Here is a 23,439-nt window from a genome sequence, read left to right as displayed (position 1 = left end):
GCTACCAGCATGTCGAAGAAAGACACTTTCGGGATCTCGCGTCCATAGAAGAACGCCCTCTCTTCCTTCAGGATCTTCTTTTCGACTAGAGCCAACATCGAATATTTTTTCTTCTACCATTTTTTTCATTCAGTCGTCAAAAACCGTTGCTATATTCTACTCGTGCCACAATGACATCCATCGCCAGCAGACTGGGGCGCGCCGTCGTCGCGGTGCCCTTCCTTTTGGTAGCCGTCTGGTGCTTCCAGTCGATGGACCTCGAGAAGATCGACGCGAATGCCGAACCATACGCTGAGTCCGGTGTCATCCAGTGGGATGATAACGAGATCAGCATCCTCGACAACTTCCATGGCGTTCAGATCTTGGATGAGATTTGGCGGGGAAGCATGGCCACCTTCTCGACCTCGACCTTTGGATACGATTCAGTCGGAGCCTGGCAGGTTTTCTCATTCCTCATAGACTTGGGACCTGTATTCGCTATTTGGATCTTGGAGTCGAGCCGTGGGGCCAATTCGTGGTCGCCTGCGTATATGTATGTCCATCCATGTTGCCATCCGATACGATCCCTTAGATCCATTGCTTGAACCAGTCACTTACTGTTTGTGGATACCGATCTAGCCCAACCTTCTTTACCGTCGCCGCACAATTGCTGGGCATAGGAACGGTGGCGCCTGTGTTTTACTTCCTTTGTCTCACATTCGGTCCCACGGCGTCAGAGCTGGCCACAGCTCCACGACAACGCCGGACTGTCTGGCATGCGCGCCAGTCTCTCCTGGTGCCTATCGTGCTTCTCCTCCATACGTCCATGGTGCTTGGCATGTTTGTCGCCCCAAAATTCACCTCGAGGCATTACTGGACGTGGGCCTGGCAGCTGGTTCCACTGTGGATTGGTCTAGGCAACATCGTTGCCAGCCAGGCCATCCAACTTTTGGGAGTCAAGCGCCTACTGTCCCCAAAACCAATGCTTTTCGCGCTTGGCCTGATCTCGTTCGGCGTCTGGGGCTACACGCTCTTATTCTCCCCTCATCCAATGACGACCCTCTTCTTCCCTGAGGCTGGACCACAATCTGGACTTGTCCTACACACCCGAAAAGCTCTTCAGGCTGACGAAGTAGGGGTCTACGTGGCTACCTTCCTGTGGTTGGCTTATTCGTTCCTCGACCTTTACATTGCTGGCTTCGTCGGAAATTTATCCCTCTTGTTTGTTGCAGTGCTACCCGTCCTGACTGCTGGTATAGGGCCAGGGGCTGCGTTCGTGCTTGGGTGGTATGTAAGGGAGAGGGTCTTCGCCTCCCCTAAGAAGGACTGATCAGGATTGAGATCGATATCTACACTAATTAGGCACCAGCCAAGATCATTGAGATTGGAAACCCAATAGAGGATATCGCGCATGGAGCATAGAAAATTGTAGGATGACTGCAGCATTCGTAGCTCACCACGGAAAATTCCAGATGAAGCTACAACGTACAGATTGACCCACTCTAGTTCAGTGTCTGCGTAATTCCCTCACCACATGTACAATGTACACTCGAGCGGCTATAACTTTTTAGCCGGCATGAGCATCCACTTGCCGTTGCTATCAGGTTGAATTGCATCGCCTGCCTGCCTGATCCTGTGAAATACCCTCTTTTCCTCGGATATCTACAGCGTTTGAGGATCCCGAATGTTTCCCTGTAGATGCGTATTGCCCTTACCTTTTTTTTTTCTTTCTCTTTTTCTTTTTTTCTTTCGGAACAGGTATCTATCCCATTCAATTTGGCTGCAAAGTGTACAGACCTTCAATTATTCTGGGGAAACCCGCTGTTCCTCGACATGTTTTTCCAGTAAGGATTCTTGGTCAGAAGGACTTCAAAATGAACTGGCCAATCAAATCTTCGTTGCAGGGTGCATTTTGGGATCCTCACACCAGAATTTGTGTGCAAGCCGCCCTTCATGTCGAACAAATAAAATTAAAGCCGGTTGAGTGTACACCCCAGAGTTCATGAGAGATTATCTACCCTGTATATCATGCAGACTAACGTACAGGGAGCATGAAAGAGGTGTCAGCCGCCTTGCTAGACTAAGTAAATATTGGGGGCCGAAATGGAGAGTCCCATTTCCAAACTTGACATCCGGCCCTCAAGCTGCAAAGATCGGCAACAACATCAGAGCCAAAACCCAAACAGACCACAGCTGCCAAGCTCGGACGTCTCCCGCATTCGTTCGGTCCAACATCAGATTCGCAATCAGCAGGGCCCCGGTGACCCACGGTGCTGACCTCTGCAGCCATCCCGCGCGCCAAAACCGACACGTCAGCTCGGTCCAGCATCCCACTCCCGCAACCGCGAGAACCCGGGCGGCCATCTCGTCCATCATGAGGGGGATCGTGCTCCGACCGCCGGCCCTGTCACCTTCCATGTCCCGGAAGTCCTGTACGTGGCTGGTCGTGCCGAACGCGGCCATGAGGAGTCCGACCCAGATTGCCCCCTCGGCATTTCCCGAGAAGACCGAGTGGCGCGTCGCGACCTCGAGGGGCCCGGCGAAGAAGCACCCGATGCCGACGCCGTTGAAGATGTTTTTCAGTATTCCGTTGGAGGCCGCCCCAAACTCATTGTACCACACGTGAAAGAACGTCAAGACTGCGTAGGGCACGAAACCGCCTACGTACATCCCGACGAGGAAGCAAAGTGGGTGCATGAAGTAGAGAAGCCGGACGGCCTGGTCTGGAGTGAGGCGGCCAGACGCCATCGGCCGCCAGGGCTTGTTTAAGACATCCTCGGCCATATTCCCAGGTTGTCTCTGGTTGTGGAGGCAGAACAAGACGATATTGCTGCAAGACCACAACAGCATGTTGGGAGTTGCCGCTACAACCTGGGGCAAGGTAAGGGCAGGTCCCATAGAAATGTGTGGAGCCGCAAAGGAATTGATAGTGCCGAAGAGAAATCCGCCGATTACTATGTCCCAAATGTTGTTGGAGCATAAGAGATAGACAGTGTGAATGTGGTAACACAAGGAGGCAGACAGCTGGCGAAAGCGAGCCAGGGAGCCATATTTGGCCCTGGAAAAGGACTGGGAGGCGTGCAAAGGCTTGGTGGTCACTTCCATGGTGGATGATGGCAAAGTTTGCATATTTGTGTTGACGATACTCCTTGAGAATACTGTCCCGACCTGGTCGCCTTGCTGCCAGACGTGGCTACTTATACCCGGAGAAGAGAGCACTGAGCCTCAGCGACGCGCCTGGGTAGCAGTTCCAAGGTAAGCAGACCCCATTTTTGCTTATGCGAAGTCTTACCGACATGACTCCCAAGTCTTCACGACTGCCTATCGTTGGTGGGGAGGAAGGGGGGCTGTGGGATGGTTGAATACTTGAGCCTCTGATAACACTCGTAGGCAGCCAGCCTCCGTCTCACCTGAGGGCCACTCTTGCTTACGAGGCTCTCTGTCACATCTCTGAAAAATCTAGTACCGAGGTGGCCATTCAAGATCTCTATGTACTCAGCCTTACGAGGTTTTGACCAACGCAAATCACTCACCACTTGGCCTGTCTTGGAAAGGAAGAGCTGTTGTTGAATTAAACATCTTTTGCTCCGCTAGACTGGCGCCCTGCCAAGCCGGCCGGTACCATTTCTCACCCCAACACACCACTTTTTCGAATTTTTATTTCTCTATAATAATAGTAATGAACATAATTTCAAACGTAGTATCTTTATAAATGCGTTGAAGCTAAGTATGTATTTTATTGTTATTTAATAACTAGAATGCAGTAGGGTGGGTGTGGTTGAAGGAAGGTACTGTAGTACATGAAACCCTGTCAGCTGTGTACTACCCTAGTCCTTGCCGAGTGCGAGTCGGGCCGGAGATCAGCCCCCAACTCAACCGCCCATCACGAACAAGCATTCATTACCTGCCGTGGCACCGTCGTATCAGGCACAGATGATACCTGACAGCGTTCGTTTGGGATGGCCAGATCGAGGCCACGTCTCTAAGCCGACGCATGAGGCCGGGTTAAACGGCATCCAGCCATGGTAACACCCCTGAGCTCAAAAGCTGCCCGTATGTTGTGCTAGTTGAAGTCAGCTGATGCCCTCTTGAATCCCCGACGTCTTACATTGCCGAGGAGTGACGGAATAATCACGATGCAGGCCCTCATTTTCATGGTCTCAGGATCTTCACCATCCGCATACGGAGCTTGCTCATGTCACATCGAATCTATCGTCTATTTGGTGCTACGGTCCTTTGGCAACTGCGGACTACAGCTGAACGCACGCATTGCAAGTATCACTAATCCCAGACGGTGACGCGGACTCCTATGTCTCGTTGAGAGCTAGCATTTGACAAGGCTCATCTGCTGCGCTTCATACTTTGAACTTCGTTCACTATGTTGCCCTCCTAAGTCTGCCAGTCACCACCCTCCTCGATGGTTAAGGCGGAACCTCTGACTCCGAAATATATACAAAAAAAAAAAAAAAGCAAAGTTGTTTTACACAGAAGGACTCCTGGCCACAGATCCTTTGAATGGGAGGTATTCTCAGAGCATGCTCAGGAGAAATTCGAGGCCGCGGTGACCTTCGAGTCCGATGCAACTGAGACCTTGCTCACTTTGATACTGCCGCCAGACGCGCTGGTCAAACGAACATCAACGGTGCTCGTGCCGAATCCGCTCGACTTCTCAAAGAAGTTGTAGTTGGTCCGAGTGGTGGCCTGCCAAGTGCTCCCACCGTCGGTGCTGACCTCGAGTTTAGACACGGGCGTGTTTGAGTTGACGGCCTGCATGGAGAACCAGGAGGCACTGGCGCCAGACTTGTTGTGGAGGACGATGGGCGATGTGATGCCGCAAGGAATCTTGGTGTACTGCAACGACTTGAGTCAGCCATGCGATTCTTGACGTGTCAAATACAAGGCAACAAGTCTGTCTAAAGCGTTCCGGAATCTCAAGGAATGGGAAGGTCTCGAAGTTTCTTTTCAAGGATGAACAGGGACGCTTAAAACGGCTTGGAACCGACAACAGGGAACTCATGGGCTGCTTACGGATGTGGCAATCTTGCCGGCGGAGATGGATCCGATTTTCGCGAAACCGTCCTGGAAGAGATCCAGGTGGCCCTCCTCACACTCAGGGCACTGATCGACGACCTATGGAGACCGAATGAGCTTGTGGCCAACAGCATGGAATGTTAACAGGGGACGACTTACCATAACTTTGATCTTGCCGTTGGGTCCGGTCACCTCGAGACAAGAACCACACTCGGCAGCACTGTTCCAAGCGGAGCCAGAAAAGGCCGTGCCGTACAGCCCGGATGGGAGGCTGGACATTGTGGTGAAGGAGCACATTCCCCCGTTGAGGTTGCCCCCGTAGAAGGTGGACGTGCCGGAGACAGCAGCGGCGCTCAAGACGTTGGCAGAGCTGCTGGAAGATGAGTCGTCAGAGCTGCTGGAAGATGAGTCATCCGAGCTGCTCGACGATGAGCTAGATGACCCATCCGAGTCTGCGGAAGAAGGCTCAGCTGCAGCCGCAGCCACCGGGACCTGGGAGGGCAAAAATGTGGCAGTGGTTGATACCGCCGCAGAGGAGGACTTTGGCCTCTTTCCCGAGGGGCAAGCCGCGGAAACACAGACGGCCGAGATGGCGAAAAGCACGACTTGGAGCTTCATATTTTCGAAGAGAACGTGATGGCAAACCAGTATGCTCGAATGTTTGATATAGAGATTGGGCGAGGATTCTATCCGCTAACGAAAGGAAGAAACATAGGGTTCGGATGAAAATCTCTTGGTCAAAGGAGCGACAGCGACATCGGGAGAGAGTATAAGGACACAGCGAAGACGTAGAAGTCAAGAAGGAGGGACGCAGACAAGACGGCTGTGTGATATAATCGATGCCCCGGATCCAAGAACAACCCCAAGGGGATCCATCCAGGGGCCCGGGTGGCGCCGTCGACATGTTAGTCGAGCAACAAGCTTCTTTACCCTAGACTGCAGAATTAGGAGGATCGAAGAGTGGCCGGTGGATGGTGAGAGGGCAATTTCCTCCCAAGGACCAACAACAAGCAACAATGGCAAGGGGTTCACCACAGCCGTGCCGGCGGCCGGACCCGGTGGGTTTCATGCGCGCTCATGACTCTGACTCTGACCAATGCTGCATGTCGAGGCAAACATGTTTGGGTTCACCCGGCAGCTGGGTGGCCAGGCCTTGCTTCTGCTGAGGACGCCCCGTTTCGTCTTGATGGAGTGGTGCGCAATTGGCCTACGGGAGTGGGTGGGGGGTGGGAACGGGGGATGCGATGTGATGTGGCTTGGAGAGTGAAAGAGGCGGGTGTGCGCAGATTCCCACACAAGTTGTCCAGAGCACGCAGGAGCAGGATCAGGCGGCCATTTGTGATTTGGGCTTCATGGTCTCTTCATTTGCTGCACCACGACCGTGCCATGATGGGCAGATTCCTCTGGGCAGGGGTGCCGTTCCGAGAGGTGTCAGAATCGGGAATTATCGAGCAGTATCCACCCTGCAACAGCCCATGCCCGTTTCCAAAGGACCCACCTGCTTTTGCAAACAATGAGACTACTCCGTGCCCTGCTGTATGCATTGCAATTTATTAAGCGGAACCCCGTCGTCTTTTCAGCCATTGTGGGGCCTAGAAGCAGGTGTGGTTCACCACACATACTGCCCAACCTCCGAGGGTAGAACAGCACTGCAGTGACAGCGTCGAGATCGTCGCCATTGCCCGTTATCCGCACTGAGCTGTGAGAAAAGGCCCTCCACCACCAAGCATTCCAGGACCATACTCATCAAGCACAATTTCGAATTCATCGTCGAGGACAAAGCACCGTGCCCCTCGAGTCGCGCCCAGAATTTGGGCTCGACGTTATCCTTGATCCATTTGGAGCCTTCCGGGTCCATCTGGGGGTGCGAAATATCATCCTGAAAGATCTTTTGCTTGAGATGCAAGCTATTCAGGGTTTTCTCACGGCGAGCCATTGGCGGGCCAATAATAGGTTGTGTGTGCGTTGGTAGCATGGGGAAGGGGTGCTTCTTCAACTCGGATTGTAGCTCATTTGGGAGCGCACCCGGTAGCCGAACTCTACACACTACATCAACGTCAGCTCGAGTGCCTGTACCCGGGCTGTTGAGCGCCACGAGCATGGCATTTCCGGTCCATCGGCACCACACAACCTGGGGGTTATCTGTGGGTGGGATGAAGATGTCAGGGTTCTAGGCTTTGGGAAGGGAAGGGTGTCATCTAAGTATTCCTTGCACACCACTCAATCATAGGCATGCAGCCTGCACCAGACTATATCTTGATGAAGCATACGGGGCGCACATACAGGGGGAGGGAGAGACTTGTATCTTTTGCTGGCCATGATTGAGGGAAGGTTCGTCGACGTATTGTGAAGGAGGTCGAAGTGAGGCGAGCATCAGTCCCACATCCAGTGGGCCCTCGGGGAAGATCTATACCGTAAATAGCGGTGTCTCTCTCCGGAATCAACAGAGCAGCAGGGCTGCATGCTAAACGACATCTTGACAGCGCTTGGCAGAGAACTGCATGATCAGCAACACAAGTATGTGCATATGCCTGTCCGCCTGCCTTCTGGCACAGACATTTGCGTGAAGTTTGTTTTTATCCATGGTTCATAACCGGAACCGAGAGCTTGGGAAGGAAGGAACGAGGTAGCGACTCACCCTGTCAATTGGTCGGTTCGAGCTGCCTGCCCAAAGGCGACATCAAACATCAGACGCCGCAAGCAGTGCCCAGCAACGATAATGCTGGTCTCCAGACGTCATGCGTGCCGCCTCGGCTGTCGAAGCGCAGCTCTCAAATGGCCAACACATCCGCGCAGTGTCTCACCTGTTTCTCTCATTGACTGGCCCTGTACCTTCTCGCAGTCAACCGAACCGAACCTTAGACGATCTCGTTTGCCATTAATTGGTATCTGACACCCACCAGTGCTTTCCCTTCTCAGACAAGCTTACATCCATTGACTGTCAAGATGGCCTCAGTCCCAGCCGATAAGTCACTACTTACACTTCCGGTGGATGTTCTCAAAGGCATAACCAACAGCCTCGATGAGTCTGACGAGAAGTCGCTCAAACAAACGTGCCGCCGGATGAGTCTGCTCCTTGCACCACCACCAGCGGCACACGTCCTCGCTGGAAGCAACCCCGCCAGGGACGGAAGATCAACCCCGCTTCCCCAGAGCCCCCTCCCCGAGAGCGCAACAATGACGCTGCGCGGGCTGGAGCAGGAGAACCACGAGGTCGAACAGCGCGATGCGCAGAGGGGCATGGAGCTCTCCGATACCGAGGATGGATACGGTGACGAGGACACCAGGTCAGACATGGGTTCAAAGCCGACCAAGTACAAAGGCAGCAAGATCCTGAACTGGACGGCGCAGCTCGACTCCGCACCCTCGAGCCCGAAGCTGCGCAGCCCTGCGTCGTTCCTGCACAGCCCCAGGCCAGAATCCCCGCGGCCGGCAGAGGTCGAGCTGCCGACGAGGCAGTAGGTTGGCTGTCTATCTGTCTGCTGGCCTGCGACAAACGAATGAAATCGTCCTGGCCAGAGGTGACCGCAGCCAATTTTGTCTGTTTGGGCCATCTCGCAGCGCTCAAGTTCCTGTTCAGCTACATCACTCTCAATGCAAAAGTGGAAGGCACCCCCGTCTGTGCGAGGGCCCTTGGTGGCGCTGTGGGGATTTGGGGAGCGAGAGCCGTTTGACGAAAAGCACACGAGCAATTTGAGCATTGCGCTGATGAACAGATGAGATTTGCCCCGACTTTCCAGCAAAATTCTGGAGTTGAGCGACGTGCATCTTAGAAACGAAACTACAAATGAGCACAAAAATCAAATAAAAGTTCTACATGGCTTCATGATTGGTGCTGGTTTCTTCGGTGCAAAGCGATGCTAAATTAGGAGAGCAAAGGCGAGCCAGTAGTCGAGTCTGTAGATGGACAAGCCTCGGCCGGGACAAGGAATCGGAGCCGCCAATGCCACGGCCCCCGATGGAGATTGTTGGGGAACAGAACAGAACTGTCGGCGATCGGCGGCTGCAGCTGGCAAAAACCCGCATGTGCAAGACGTCAACTTTGTCCGAAATCTGGCTAGTTTCGACATTTTGTTTTTTTCGACCAAATCGCCTTCCGCCTTTTTCCTTCCTCTTGTTTCCATGATGACGAATTGAAGCCCTGTTTGACGCATTCCAGCCGTGCTTTGACGAACATGCAGCACTCCAGATGACCGTCCAACCTCGAGCATGAACACCTCAATATCGTCAACGTTCCTGCGGCGCGTCTCGACCAGCCCAGCGCATTGGACATGCACATCATGTCGTAATTCCTCATACAGGACGGCCCCCAGCCAGTTAGCGATACGCCGACAACTCGGCTCGGGGAGGAGATTCCAATCCAGCAGCTCAACAAAACGACCGACGAAGCCGAGAAGGAAACTTGTCTTATATGCAGGGGGTGCGGCTGGAATAGGTCTCCTGACTGTGGCAGACGATATCAAGGGCACATACGAAGGCGCAGAAAGGGCAGGGAGGGTGGCTTCCGCCCTGTTCATCTGTATAAACGAGTGCGTCGCCCCTTGCACTGCGCGTCATCCCCAGAAGCTGACCTGGCCTTGCCCAGCTACCGAACTACGTTGAACCAGCGGGATCAGGTCCAAGATGAGGAGGAGAAGAGCTCGTTGCTGAAGAGCTGCCACAAGAGAAGTGCTGAGAGGACTCTTAGGGTCCTGGAGAAGAATGGAGGAATATTTATTAAGCTGGGACAGCACCTGGTATGCCCTGCACCGTCCTCACGAGGGTGTTTCGGAGCGAAGCGGCTGACTTTCTCACAGAGTGCCATGAACTACCTACTACCCACCGAATGGACGACGACATTCATCCCCTTACAGGACAAGTGCCCGGTGTCCTCAATCGAGTCGATCGAAGAGATGTTCAAGAGAGACACGGGGGAGGATCTGTCAGACTACTTTTCCGAGTTTTCCCGCGAGCCAATCGGTGCTGCCTCGCTAGCCCAGGTACACTTGGCCACGATCAAGGAGACGGGTCAGAAGGTCGCGGTCAAAGTGCAACACCCAACCCTGGCAAGCTGGGCGCCCCTCGACTTGGCCCTGACAAGGTTCACCTTCACGACATTGAAGAGGTTCTTCCCGGAATACGATCTAGAATGGCTGTCCAAGGAGATGGACGCGTCACTTCCCCAGGAACTCAACTTCCAATGCGAGGCTGAGAACGCCATGCGCACGAAAGCCTACTTCGCGAAGTACCCGAAACTACCGCTCGTCATCCCCTCGGTCATCTGGGCAAAGAAGCGTATCCTCGTGATGGCCTGCGAATCGGGCCACCGGCTAGACGACCTGGAATACCTCGACTCTCAAGGCATTGACCGCGACGAGGTATCGGCTACCCTGGCCCACATCTTCAACGAGATGATCTTTGGCGAAGGCGCACCACTTCACTGTGACCCGCACGGCGGCAACATCTCGATCCGCAAGAACGACACGCGGCGGTACGGCGCCAACTTTGATGTCATTCTGTACGACCATGGGCTCTACCGCGATATCGAAACCGACATGCGCCGTTCGTACGCGAAGATGTGGCTGGCGCTCTTGGATGGCGATTTGGAGCGCATGAAGAAGCACACCAAAGACGTGGCCGGCATCACGGACGAGCAGTTCCCGCTGTTCGCATCCGCCATCACGGGCCGTGACTTCACGGTGGTCCAGTCGTCCATCATGAAGCCCAAGTCGCCGGACGAGCAGAAGACCATGTCCGGCGCCCTGCAGGAGGGCCTGCTCGAGGACCTGATCCAGCTGCTGGGCCAGGTGCCGAGGATCATCCTCCTGATCCTCAAGACGAACGATCTCACCCGCAGCCTCGATGAGAGCCTGCATACGCGGCAGGGGCCGATCAGGAACTTTTTGATCTTGGCGAGGTACTGCATGAGGACGGTGTTCAACGAGCAGCTCGAGCAGATCAGGCAGCATGGGTCGTACCTCTGGCCGCCCAACACGCTGAGACTCATTGCTGCGTCCCTGGGCTTCATCCGGGTGGAGGTCAAGCTGAAGGCGTTTGAGCTCTGGCTCATGATCAAGAGGATGGCAGGCTTCAACACCACAAACATGATGGGGCTGTGAGCATTGGGAGAATGGCGGCATTGCTCATTTACGATACAGAATAGACTTATAATACCTACTTTCCTGACCGGGAGTCTGGTAGACGACAGGGGTGCATGAAACGAATAGACAAAATATAAATATACATTTTCGAGCGAGCAATACCGAAGCATGCGCTGTGTGATTTGGGGCTTGGTCTATCGATGGTATCATAGGGCAGGTGACAGGGATGCCTTCGGAACGGTGTCAGACCATTGGTCACGGCCATGAAGATGAATGGGGTTGCGCAGATAGTAAGCAGGCAGCCCATTCCCACCCTCAATGTCTCTCTCAAGTCTTCTTCTATCTCTCCTACCGGCGCGGGTTAACATTGTGACGGGACTTACACGCCCCGTTCACCCTTATTCGCCCGTGGTATAAAAGGATGCGTGTTTACCATCCTCTATATTTCTCTCTCGTCTGGCCCCCTTGCCTGCCCCCTGTTTTCCTTCCTCGCTCTTGATTTCCAAATTCCCCCGGCGCCGGTGGTACGAGCTATCCACCTCCAAAGATATCTGGGCCCATCTGCGCCGAGGTCAGCTAGGTGTGCTCTTCAGAAGCAGGGACGTTCGTGAGCACGCCTTCGCCGAGTTCTACCAGGCAGAACGTGAGTTCGATCGCACTTTTCTTCCTCCTCCCAATCACCGCTGCACCGGTAATTCACCTCCATGCATATTCCTGATTCGGGCACCCGGCCGGAGACGACCCTCTCAATGCCCTGCCACTCCCACTTATGACACCAATTCAAGCCGCGTCTCAACCCATATTTGCCTTGGCCCCTCGACCTCATACCACGGAACACCAGCTCACCCCAGAGAAAATGCCCATAGCATCACTAACAAGCGCACCCCCTCCCTTAGGCCACAACTTCATCGCCTTCGAATCCACAACCCCGGTTCCCTCCCTCGTCGCCTCAGCCCACGGCGTGGTCCTGGACCTCGGGCCCGGGGCGGGCACCCAACTGGACCGGTTCAACGCCTCGCGAGTCGAGCACGTCTACGGCGTGGAGCCCAATACGGCCTTTGCCCCGGCCTTCGCCGACAGATTGCGGGAGACGGCGCTGGGACAGGACGGCAAGTACACACTTGTGTCCTGCAGCGTCGAGGACGGCGAGGCGCTGGCGCGGTATGGAGTCATGGAGGGGAGCGTCGATTGTGTGGTCAGCATGCAGGTGCTGGTGAGTTCCTCCTCCCCTTTTCTTCGCGGAATTGAAACACGTTTGGTGACGCCCGGTGGGCGGGCAGTGCTCTGTCCCGGACCCGGAGGAGCAGGCTCGGCATCTTTACAGGCTCCTGAAGCCCGGTGGTGAGCTCATTTTCTGGGAGCATTGTCGGAATAAGGACGTCGTGACGAGGTCTGTCCAGTGTGAGTCCGCCCCCTCCTCCCCGCCCCCTAATCAACCTAACACGCGCATGTATCGTCTGTCACCAGACATGGAACAACTAACCGTCAGCGTTGCCTCTTCCAGGGCTATGGGGCCTCGTCTGGCCGAGCGTATTCGGTGGTTGCCGGCTTGACCGGGTCACGAGGGAGACGCTGGTCGGGGCCGGCGACTGGCAGACTGTCGAGATCGAGACGAGCATGGAGCCCCACGATTTGATGCCGCGTGTCTGGGGGAGACTGGTCAAGCCCCGGGCAGCTTGACATCCGCCTACCCCATCTGCGCTGCGCCGAGCTAGTCTTGCGGAGCGTTGGAGCGAAAGAGAGACCGGAAATCCATTTTCACCTTACGCCTTCCTCGTGCTCTATATATGTCAGATTGGTATAAGATGCGTCCAGACAGTTTTAAATCCTTAAATAAAGCAACAGGATAAGTCTGCTCCGTCTAACCCTAATCACGATAACGATCCTTCTCGCTGACACCAATCATACCGGTGTTCCTCCTCCGTCTCTTTCCCCATGCCTCCTTCGCCCACTCCGAGAGCGTGAAACCCCAGTGGCCGGCGACAAGCGCACCACTGAGGATGTTGATAACCTTGATGAGGAAGACCAGGAAGCTATCCCTGGACTCCTCAATCTGCAGGAGAATGGGCTCGATGTCGTACTTGACAAACATGCCAGGGATCACGCGCTCGTTGACCTCGGTGCTCTGCTCGGTGACGGCGTACTGGTTAGTGAACAGGGTGTTGTCGTTATATGGGCTCGCCGGCCCGACGCTGTAGACAGTCGGCACGATGGAAACGAAGTACTGGAACTTGTGGAAGTTGCTCGTGGCCACGTTGACGGTCCGGTCGAGGGGGTTCTCAAGCGATGGGAAGAAGCTGCCAAACGAGAGCTCGTTGACAATGTGCGAGAAGTTGAAGGCTTGAGGTGCGACCGCCAGTCAGAAATGAAGCCCCAAGAGCATGACACAGGGTGATTTGGTTGATCTCAGCGTGACTTACAGTTGTGGTCCAAGTGTTCCCCAAACTCCATGTACCCGTGACCCCTGGCAGTGATGTGGAAATCGCCCTGGACCCTATTCAGATCCAAGCTCCCAAAGATGCGGCAGCTGTCGCTGGGCCCGCGCAGCTTCGGCGTCTTGGCCCACTTGGCCCTCTTCCCGCCCAGCCGCACGATGTCGTGGACGTGCTCCTCGCCGAATCCCTCCTCGTGGCCCTCACCCGTGACGATCTTGCCGTGCTGGTCCCTGTTGAGCCTGTGGTTGCCCTTGATGTCGACCCACTGGGACCACGAAGTGGGGTCGCGCTTGAACTTTGAGGCGGCGAGGATGCGGTCGCCGGCGGCGTCCTGGACGTTAATGTGCAGGTCGGAGCACTTCATCCTCACGACCGTGTCCAGATTGATCTGCATGTCGTGGCCCACGCCCTTCTCGACGGCAAACGTGTGCTGCTCGGTGCCGCGCCACCACCGCGAGAGCTCGGACCAGACGAGAATGAGGGTGACGAAGATCATGGCGACGGTCCATTTCCCACCGCCCGAGGTCCGGGTTACATATTGGGGTTTCGATTTGGCTACGAGGAGACGAGGCGTGTGTTAGTTTCCAATGCGCCAGTGTTCTGTTGCGGGTGGGAGAGGGGTAGAGCTTACGAAAGGCGTCAAATGCGCTGACGATGTTGCCGGGTGCTGGGCCAAAGGCATCCTCGTCCAGGTTCTGGTCCTTGAAGCCGTTCATGGGGCTGTTGGGGCCCGCATTCGGATAGGGACTGTCGTAGGGGCTCTGCCAAGCCATGGCTGGCCGAGAGAGAGGCCTCTTTCAGGTCGGAAGGATATCGTGTTGGGTCCCGTCTTCGTAGCTGGGTTGGCTCGTCGTGCTCGGTCGGGCGGTTGAAGTTGTTGGTCGAGGGGAGCGTTGCGCCGCGAGGTTTGGCAGCCGACCCACGGTGTGCACACTTCCAGAAAGTCGTAAACTGTCACCTCGTCCCCGGAAATGTCTGCTCAGAGATTTGGATCATGCAATTGAGCCCTCTGTGGAAAGATGGGCGTAGGGGTCTGCGTCGTCAGCTTGTGGAAACCGGAGCTCTTGGGACGATTCTGTCAATCAAAGGACAGGTCGCCAAATTGTATCTCCAGGGACAGGGTCTTGATTGGGGCCGTCGCTGCGGGAAGTGGCGTGCGGAACTGGAGCTGTGCAGCGTGGTGCCGTACCTGATTGCGGGGAGCTCCACTGATTTGCTGCAGGGGAGTGACTTACACAAAGTACTTCCTCATGTACCTACCCCTACCCCACACGCAACCCAGACTGGTGACACCTCAATTGGATATTAGCCGGGCAGGGGGAATTGGAAAAGCAACCGAGGGATCAAATCACCTGTTTTGCCTACTCTGCCATTGCCGATTCGTCGCTCTTAGGATTGCCAGTGAGGATTGAGACGAAGGGCGGAGCTTAGACGGGGTCTTCAAGGTTGGGAGAACCCAAGTATTATTCTTCTACCTACCTAGGTAGTCTATCAACTGAAGCCGGTACCAGACCGTCTCCGAGTGCGCCACTGCCAGACACAAGCCCAACATGACAATATTGAACTCAACCCCTCGATTTCCCAAACTTGACACGCCATTTATTGACAAGTCTTCGATGTGCTGGGGCTCTATATCGTGTCGGGCAGTCTCCTCCCTGGCGTAATCGGATCTTCTCTGCCCGCCCAAAAAAACATCTTTCGACTCCGAGACATATTCTTGTTCTTGTACAGGATTCTCTGCTCATCCGAAACCACCACCGCCGCCCATTGCGCCGGGGTATGGCCAAGCCAGGCCATGAACTCAGGCATGTAGCGAACAATGGCCTGGTCTCTCCACAGATCATCCGCTGTAATCCCCAGATGTTCGGGAAACGTAGCACTTGGAGGCTTGAATCGCTTGAGCGCCCTCGATTACCTCAGGTGTTGAGTTGCAGTCTTGAAGTCCGCGTCGTTCAGGCTGCGAGAGGTGACGCATCTTGCCTTGAGCACACCAAGCTCGTATGGCTCCTGATAGAAATCCTTCATGGTTGTCGTCTCTGTCCGTGAAGTCTCGGCTCGCTCGTCGCTGAAGCAGCGCCACGGTACGACATCCAAGTTGAAGGCGTCTGGGTGGAACAGTAGCCAGGGGTTGCCAGGTGCGTCTTTTTCAAGCTCATCTGCTGCATCATTTCAATAATAATCATCTGCCGTCCATGGTCTCTGTTGGTAGGTCTCTCGTACGTACGATAATCATATGGGAAGCAATCATATATTGGTATTGTTCTATCTAAGTTCTGAAAGGCTATATGCCCTAGAGGGAATAACTAAAGTAGCCTTTTAAATGCAAGGGTTATACTTATTAATACTTATAATTTTTCTCTTCTTTTAATAAGTATATATAATTCTTATTATAATTAATTTAAAATTATAATTTATTATATATTATATATATATAATCTTTATTATAAGAAAGTATTATTAAAAAGGCTTAAAATTATAACTTATAAGTTTTAAAGTAAATTTTAATAATTTTTATTATTATATTATTTTTTAAACTTATAACTTTTATTATTATATTATTTTTTAAATATTATACTTATTATTTTTAATATTTAACTTTTAAGATTATTTTTTTATAAAAATTATTAATTTTTATATAAAAACCTTAATTTTAAATTTCTTCTTTATAAGGAAAGTTAATGCTTATAAAGTTAATATTAAATCCTTTAGCTTATATTTATTTTTATTATATATCTTTATAATATAAATATTATTATTTTTATCCTTATTTTTATTATTAAAATATACTTAATATTGCTTTAAATTAATTTCCTTTAATTACTTTTTATTCTCTTAAAATTAAGCATTATAAGTAACTTAATTATTTATTAAATTCTTTTCTTACTTTTTATTATTTTTTTTAATTTCCTTAATAATTATTTTTTGCTTAAGTTACTTAAGTAATAATATATATTTTTTAATAAATCTCTTTATATATAAGCCTTATATATACTTATTAATAATTTAATATAAAAAGTTTTAAACTTAAGTTAGCATAATAATTTAATTCTTTAATAACTAAATCTTTTTAATTTAATATATATAAAAAATACTTAAGATTAAAATTCTTATTAAGTTATTTATTATAAAGATTATAATAATTTAATATTTAAGATAATGATTATCTTAATAATTTTTATTATTAAGAATATTATATAGTTTTATATTAAAAATTTTAATGCTTTTAATATAAATGTATAACTTTTTAATTATATTATTAAAAAATATTTACTTATTTTAATATTAAAAGTTATTAATAATTTAAATAATAATTATTATAATAGCATTATTTAAGAAAAATATTTTAGCTTAAGTTATAGCTATAACCTTTAGCTTATTAATTTTAATAATTTTATAAAAGTTAATCTTAATAAATAGCTTACTTTTTTTAATGCTTAACATAAAAGTAAAATTAAAGGTAGTTTTTATAATCTTTATTAAGGTTTTATTAGCTTAGTTTTAATTATCTTTATTATTAATAATAATTAAATTACTATTAATATTAAGTAAATAAGAATTATTATTATTAATATTCTTATTAATATTTATTAAATAAGTAAGTAAATAAAAGTTATTATTATTAATATCCTTATTAATATTTATTAAATAAGCGTTATTAATAATAACCTTGTTATAAAAATTAATAAAATTAATAAGCTTATCTTTATCCTTATTAATTAAGATGATTTTAGCCCTTTTTATAGCCTTAATAATAATTTTAATCTTTATTTTATTGCTTATTAAGAATATAATTATAATATTTATTTTATTAATTAAGGTTATAATTATAATATTTATTTTATTAATTAAGATTATAATTATAATGTTTATTTTATTAATTAAGGTTATAATTATAATATTTATAAAGGAATTTTAATTTTATTTAAGGGTTATAATAAAGCTACCTTTAATATTAATTATATTAATAATAGCTATAGCAATAATTATATTAAATATATCCTTAATATAAGTAATAAATATAATATTTATTAAATAATTATACTTATTATTATTATTTTTATAAAGTATATTAATAAAAATATTAAATAACTTTTATAAGTTATTATTAATATTTTTTATTATAATAAAAAGGAAAAGATTTTATAGGAATTTAATAATTAAAATAAATATTTATAATGCAAAACTTTATAATTATTATATAATAATTATTAATTTATTTTTTAATTATAAGAAAAATTAATAAATTATAAATAAATTTAATAAAAGTTAATTTTAACATTATTATTAATAAATAATAATAAAAAGTAATAATAATAATAAAGTTAACTTTAAAATAATAATTATTAATAATATTAATAATTATAAGGTTATTTTTATATATAATAAAGTATTAAAAAAGTTTTAATTAAAATATAAAAGGTTAAAGTTTATATTAAGGGTTTAAGTTTAAAAAGTATAAGGTTTTATAATTAATAGCAGTGAAATTAAAAGGAAAAGGTATTAGCGATAAGTTACTCCTTTCTTAGCAAGAAAGAGCTACTTTAAGTTTCTTAACTAACCTATTTACTTATATATAAAGCTTATTATTATTAATAAGCTTTTATAATATAATATTTAAAGTTAATTTTATTATTATATTAATAAGATTATCCTTTTTATTTATTTACCTTACTTTAGCAATCTTTCTTATTTTATATAACTTTTATAATAATATAATATTAATTATAAGGTGTTTTTTCTTTATTATTTTTAGCTTTATAAGGTATTTATATAAGCTATATAAATTTATATAAATAATTAAAGATATATTTAATAATAAGAATTATTTTATAGTTATTTTAATTATTATAATTAAGGAAATTTTAATATTTACTTTATTTATTATATTGTAAATTTTGCTTATTAATATACTTTAAGTAATATATTTATACTTTATTAATAATTAATAAAGAATATTACTTATTATTATAAATTCCTTAATTTCCTTATAAATCTTATTTATAAAAATAATAATATATTTAAGTTAAAATATTAAGTCTTAATTATTTATAAATAATTTATTTATAAATATAAAAAGTTTCGTTATTTTAAGATTTAAAGGTATATATTTAATTCCTTATATAATATTATTTATTTATTATAATAATTATATATTTAAGCTTTTATAATTTTCTACCTTTAGGTTTTATACTTATATAGCTATTAAAAAATTATATAAAGCTTTTAATTAGTAAATTAAAGCTATATATATTTTATAAGCTCTTTATTTAAGGTATTTTAAAAAAGCGTTTTTAATTATTATATTAATAAAGATAAGTTTATTAGCTTATTCCTTTTATTAAATAGTAATTAAGTTAATAATATTTATAATTATATAAGCCTTATTATAATTTATTAAGTTTTTAAGTATTAATTCTTATTTTAATTTTCCCTATAATTTTATAGCTTTTATCTTAATCTCCTTTTTATCTTAAAATTTTAATATAAATAAAATTAATATATTATTTATTTATATATTTATTATTTTAAAGGGTTATATAGGCTTTATAATTATTAAGTAAGGATTATATATAAAGTAATTTATCTTAAGCTTTTATTAATAATATCTTTAATATATATTAAATTAATAAATGCTGAATTTTGCTATGCTATATAAGGGTTAAATAATATAAATAATTATGCTTAAAGAGTATTTATTCTTTAGTTTCTTTAATAGCTTTATAAGGATTATTTTATATAATTTTAACTTTGCTTAAGGGTAAGCTTAAGTAATATTTTAAAGTATAAAAACTATACCTTTTGCTTAAATTAATAAGGGGGTAAATGCAAGGATTATTTATTAACTTATTTTTTAAATAATTAAGCTTTATATTAAAATTAATTCCTTTTTATTATTATTATAACCTTAAATAATAAATTAAGATTTTTTATATAATTTTATAATTTTACCTTTTACCTTTTATATTATATAAAACTTAAAATAATAATATTTATTATATTACTTTATTAATTATTTCTTTATTTAAAAAATACTTTTAATAATAAGGTTATTAATTTTTATTTTATTAAATTCTTTAAATAATAAGCTTAATATTATAATAACTTTATCTTATTTTAATTTAATTATTAAATTATAATTTTTATTTTCTTTCTTTAAGATATATAATATAATAATGCAATCTTTTATCTTTAATAATAATAATTATATAATAAGTTGCATTTAAGGTTTTATAATTAAGTTTTTTACTTATAAGGGTTGCATTTCCTTATTATTATTTTAATAATATAATTAAATAATTATTAACTTAAATATCGCGGCTTTATTTAATATATTTAAGGTTATATTATAGTTATTTATAATAATAACCTTATATAAACCCTTTTATTCTTTTCTTTCTCTTTATATATAAATTCTGCATTATAATAGGTATTTTATGCTAAAGATAAATTTAACTTTAATATTTAATGCATTTTATACTTATTATTTAATTATAGTTTTTTATAGCATTTTTATAATCTTTAAAATAGCCTTTGCTTACTTTTATATTTTAATAATAATAATAATAACTTATATAATACTTATAAATAAGCGCTAAAAACTAAGAATATAAAAATTAATTTATTTAATTTAATAATATTATTAATAACTTTTATAATTATTTATAAGATAGCATTATTATTTATATTATTATATAATTTAATATATAAAATTTTATATATTTATTTAAGGGCTTAATAATATTTCTTAACTTTCTTAATAAACTAATATACCTTTATGAAAACCTATTTATATTTAATTCCTATTATTTATACCTTTAAATAAAATTTTAAGAATATAAAGTTTATTTTTATATTATATTTAATAACATTTAATAGTCCTTAATATATATTAATTTAAAGCATTTATAGTATTTATCATGCAATCTTTATAAATATAAATTTTAAGAATTTTGCTCCTTGGAAAGCAATAGCCTAGTTTATAATATAAAGAACCAAGTATTTACTTAAGTATATTATATTAACTAAGATTTTATAATTAAATTTATAATTATTATATAATATAAACTTAAAACGCTTAAATATAAGTTTATTTATTTAATAATAATAATATATCTTTTTAATTTCTATTATTATTTATTTATTAATATTTAAATTACTAGCCTTTTTAAGCATTTAATATAATTAATTTATTAATAAATATTTAAAGCAATAATAAAGTCTCCTTATTTTTATCTTTAAAAGGAAATATATAGCATTAATAATTTAATTTAAAAAAAACCATAAATAACCTTATTTTTTAAGTATTAATATAATAATTATATTATTAAAGGAAACCATTTTATTTATAATATTATTATAATATATTTAAAGCCTATTTATATTTACTAAGTAAAGCAGGAATAAGGTTTATGCTTAAATAATATAAAAATTAATATAATTAACTAAGATAAAAACTTTAATTATATTAAATAAATTAATAATTATCCTATTACTAAATTTAACTTTAATCTTTCTTATAGCAATTATATTAATTTAATACTTTAAGTTTTCTTATTATAATATAAGGAATTACTTATATTTAATTATAAATATTAATAATGTTTTTATATTTAGCAAAATTCCTTAAAAATAAGTTTAATTATATTTATTTTATAAAATAAATTAGCTAATTATAATAATTATTTCCATTTAAAAAATATTATTTCCCATAATTTAATATATAAACGCTTTATTAGCTAAGAAATTAATATTTATATAATAAACCTCCTTATTAAGTCCTACCTTTATAATATAAATATTGCTATTATAATTATTATCTTAATCTTATTTATCTTTATATTTATAAAATTTATCTTTATTATTTATCTTATATTTCTTAAACTTACTTAAAAAATATTAAAGTTATTATTATAATCTTTATATTTATATTATATTAAGTAGCTTCTTTTTATTAAATATTGCTTATTAATTAAATATTTAATTAATTAACATTTTTCCTTCTTATAAATATAATATCTTTTCTTTTAAAATTATCCTCCTTTTTCTTCTTTATAAGCATTATTACTTTAAGCTTTATAATTAATATTATAAAATCTTAGCTACTTAAAGCTTAAATAGCTTAAATTTAATTAATTAAATCTTTAATTTCCTTAAAATGCTTAAAATTATAATTATTATCCTTTTTTTAACTTTTAGCTATTATACTTATAATTAATATAATATTAATTTAAAACTTTATTTATAATATAAATTATAATTATATAGCTAAGTTATATTTTTATTATAAATCTTAAGTTTAAAAATAACTTTTTATATAATTAAGTTAACTTAAAAAAAGCTATTTTTAGCTTAAAAACTCCTTTATAAGCTTTAATTATTATTATTCTTAAATTATCTTTTTTAATATAATTTTTACTTAATGCTTATTAATAAAGTTATAATTTATTAAGCATTAAATATAAAACTTTATATAGGTCTTTATTTAAATTTTATACTCTTATCTTTATAAATATATTAATTTAATTTATAAAATAAAGGTAATAAGCCTTAGCTTAATCTTTAAGCATTTAAGGAAAAACTATATAAAATTAACTTAGCTAAATTTTAATATAATAGTAAATATTAAAAAATATCTTTATTTTATTATTTAATAAATTATATAAATCCTTAACATACTTATAAAAATTATTAAAGATTTTTATAAATTATATTAACTTTATTAAATTTAAGCATTTATTAAAAATATATTATAAGGAAAGAGTTTTATATAGGTTATATTTTTTATTTAGCAAAGATATTCTTAGGGCAGCTTAAGGTTATGCTAAATATAATATATATCTTTAATATAAGCTTTATTTCTATCTTTTTGCTAATAATAATAAGCCTTATTAGCTATATTAATTTTTAATAAATTACATTATTAAGTTTAAATTTTATAATTATGCATTTAAAGTTAGCGGCAGCGATAAAAGTTATCTTAAGGATTATTCTTTTAATAATTATTATTATTTAAAGCTTACTTATAATTCTTATAAGGATTATATTTATAATTATTATTTTTAAAGTTATATGCAATATTTATTTATACTTAATTTTAAGGCTAATAAGGTATTATAAAGCTTATTATTAATTTATTTTAATCTTTTTTTAATTTAAATTATAATAATTAATTATAATATTATAAGTTAATTATTATATCCTATATAAATGCCTTGCATTTAAAGAAAAACTTTTAAGCATTATTAATAAGGATTTAATAATGCTTTAAATATTACTTATATTTATATTATATAATCCTTATAATAAGTAATAAAAAGGTTGTTATTATAAAGGTTTTATTATATATAGCTTGCTAAAGTACTTGCTAAGTAGGTAATTAAATATTTTATTAATGCTTTTTATATAAAGGTTATAAATTATAGTTTTAAGTTAATATATTTATAATAAGCTAAATTAATTAAAGTTTAAGCAAGTATTTTATTAATTATATATCCTTTAATAAGAGTTAATAGCTTCTTAACGTTATTAGCCATTTTTATAAGTTTTTATAGCAAATATTATAAGGAATGAAATTAATAAAATAAAGAAATATTAATAAAATAAGTAATATTTAAGAGTAAATTAATAATAATAGTTTAATGGGGAGCAAGTTATGGTTATTAAGAGGAAGAAGTTATTAATTCCTTTAAACCTTAAAAACTAAGGCTTTCTTTTATTATTAAGTCCTTTTATATTAGCTAAAAGCATAATGCATAACTTACGCTTACTTATAATATAGCGTTGCATTAGCTTTAGCAATTACAATAATTATAAGCTTTATTTATTAATAAAACAAAGCTTTATTAAGTTTTGCTAAGTCCTAAAGAGGAGTTAAAGATAGGTTTATAATAAGTTCGTTTTTTTTTTTAATAAAG

At 41.1% G+C, this 23,439-nt stretch overlaps 5 protein-coding genes across 5 annotated transcripts; 2 read left to right on the top strand and 3 right to left on the bottom strand.

The window, feature by feature from the left end:
• Positions 1-170: 170 nt before the first annotated feature.
• INS49_012813 (uncharacterized protein) lies at positions 171-1,309 on the top strand (the record flags this gene model as incomplete). Its single annotated transcript, XM_043173515.1, has 2 exons — positions 171-532; positions 619-1,309. 2 exons carry the CDS (start codon positions 171-173, stop codon positions 1,307-1,309), a joined length of 1,053 nt encoding a protein of 350 aa, XP_043022812.1.
• An 809-nt stretch (positions 1,310-2,118) lies between these two features.
• Positions 2,119-2,763, bottom strand: INS49_012812 (uncharacterized protein; the record flags this gene model as incomplete). The annotated part of the gene is made up of 1 exon (XM_043173514.1): positions 2,119-2,763. The coding sequence occupies one exon, from the start codon at positions 2,761-2,763 to the stop codon at positions 2,119-2,121; it is 645 nt and encodes a 214-aa protein (XP_043022811.1).
• A 1,755-nt stretch (positions 2,764-4,518) lies between these two features.
• On the bottom strand, positions 4,519-5,628 carry INS49_012811 (uncharacterized protein; the record flags this gene model as incomplete). The annotated part of the gene is made up of 3 exons (XM_043173513.1): positions 4,519-4,830; positions 5,008-5,109; positions 5,170-5,628. 3 exons carry the CDS (start codon positions 5,626-5,628, stop codon positions 4,519-4,521), a joined length of 873 nt encoding a protein of 290 aa, XP_043022810.1.
• Positions 5,629-7,956: 2,328 nt separating this feature from the next.
• INS49_012810 (uncharacterized protein) lies at positions 7,957-12,770 on the top strand (the record flags this gene model as incomplete). Its single annotated transcript, XM_043173512.1, has 7 exons — positions 7,957-8,468; positions 9,596-9,746; positions 9,807-11,104; positions 11,684-11,733; positions 11,987-12,303; positions 12,371-12,491; positions 12,595-12,770. The coding sequence occupies 7 exons, from the start codon at positions 7,957-7,959 to the stop codon at positions 12,768-12,770; spliced, it is 2,625 nt and encodes an 874-aa protein (XP_043022809.1).
• Positions 12,771-12,957: 187 nt separating this feature from the next.
• Positions 12,958-15,550, bottom strand: INS49_012809 (uncharacterized protein; the record flags this gene model as incomplete). Its single annotated transcript, XM_043173511.1, has 4 exons — positions 12,958-13,430; positions 13,511-14,080; positions 14,157-14,245; positions 15,441-15,550. The coding sequence occupies 4 exons, from the start codon at positions 15,548-15,550 to the stop codon at positions 12,958-12,960; spliced, it is 1,242 nt and encodes a 413-aa protein (XP_043022808.1).
• Positions 15,551-23,439: the final 7,889 nt, after the last annotated feature.

The sequence above is a fragment of the Diaporthe citri genome, assembly GCF_014595645.1.
Source record: "Diaporthe citri strain NFHF-8-4 chromosome Unknown scaffold_6, whole genome shotgun sequence".
Lineage (NCBI taxonomy): Eukaryota > Fungi > Ascomycota > Sordariomycetes > Diaporthales > Diaporthaceae > Diaporthe > Diaporthe citri.
The sequence above is the reverse complement of the archived record's forward strand: the minus strand, read 5'-3'. Positions and strand labels throughout refer to the sequence as shown.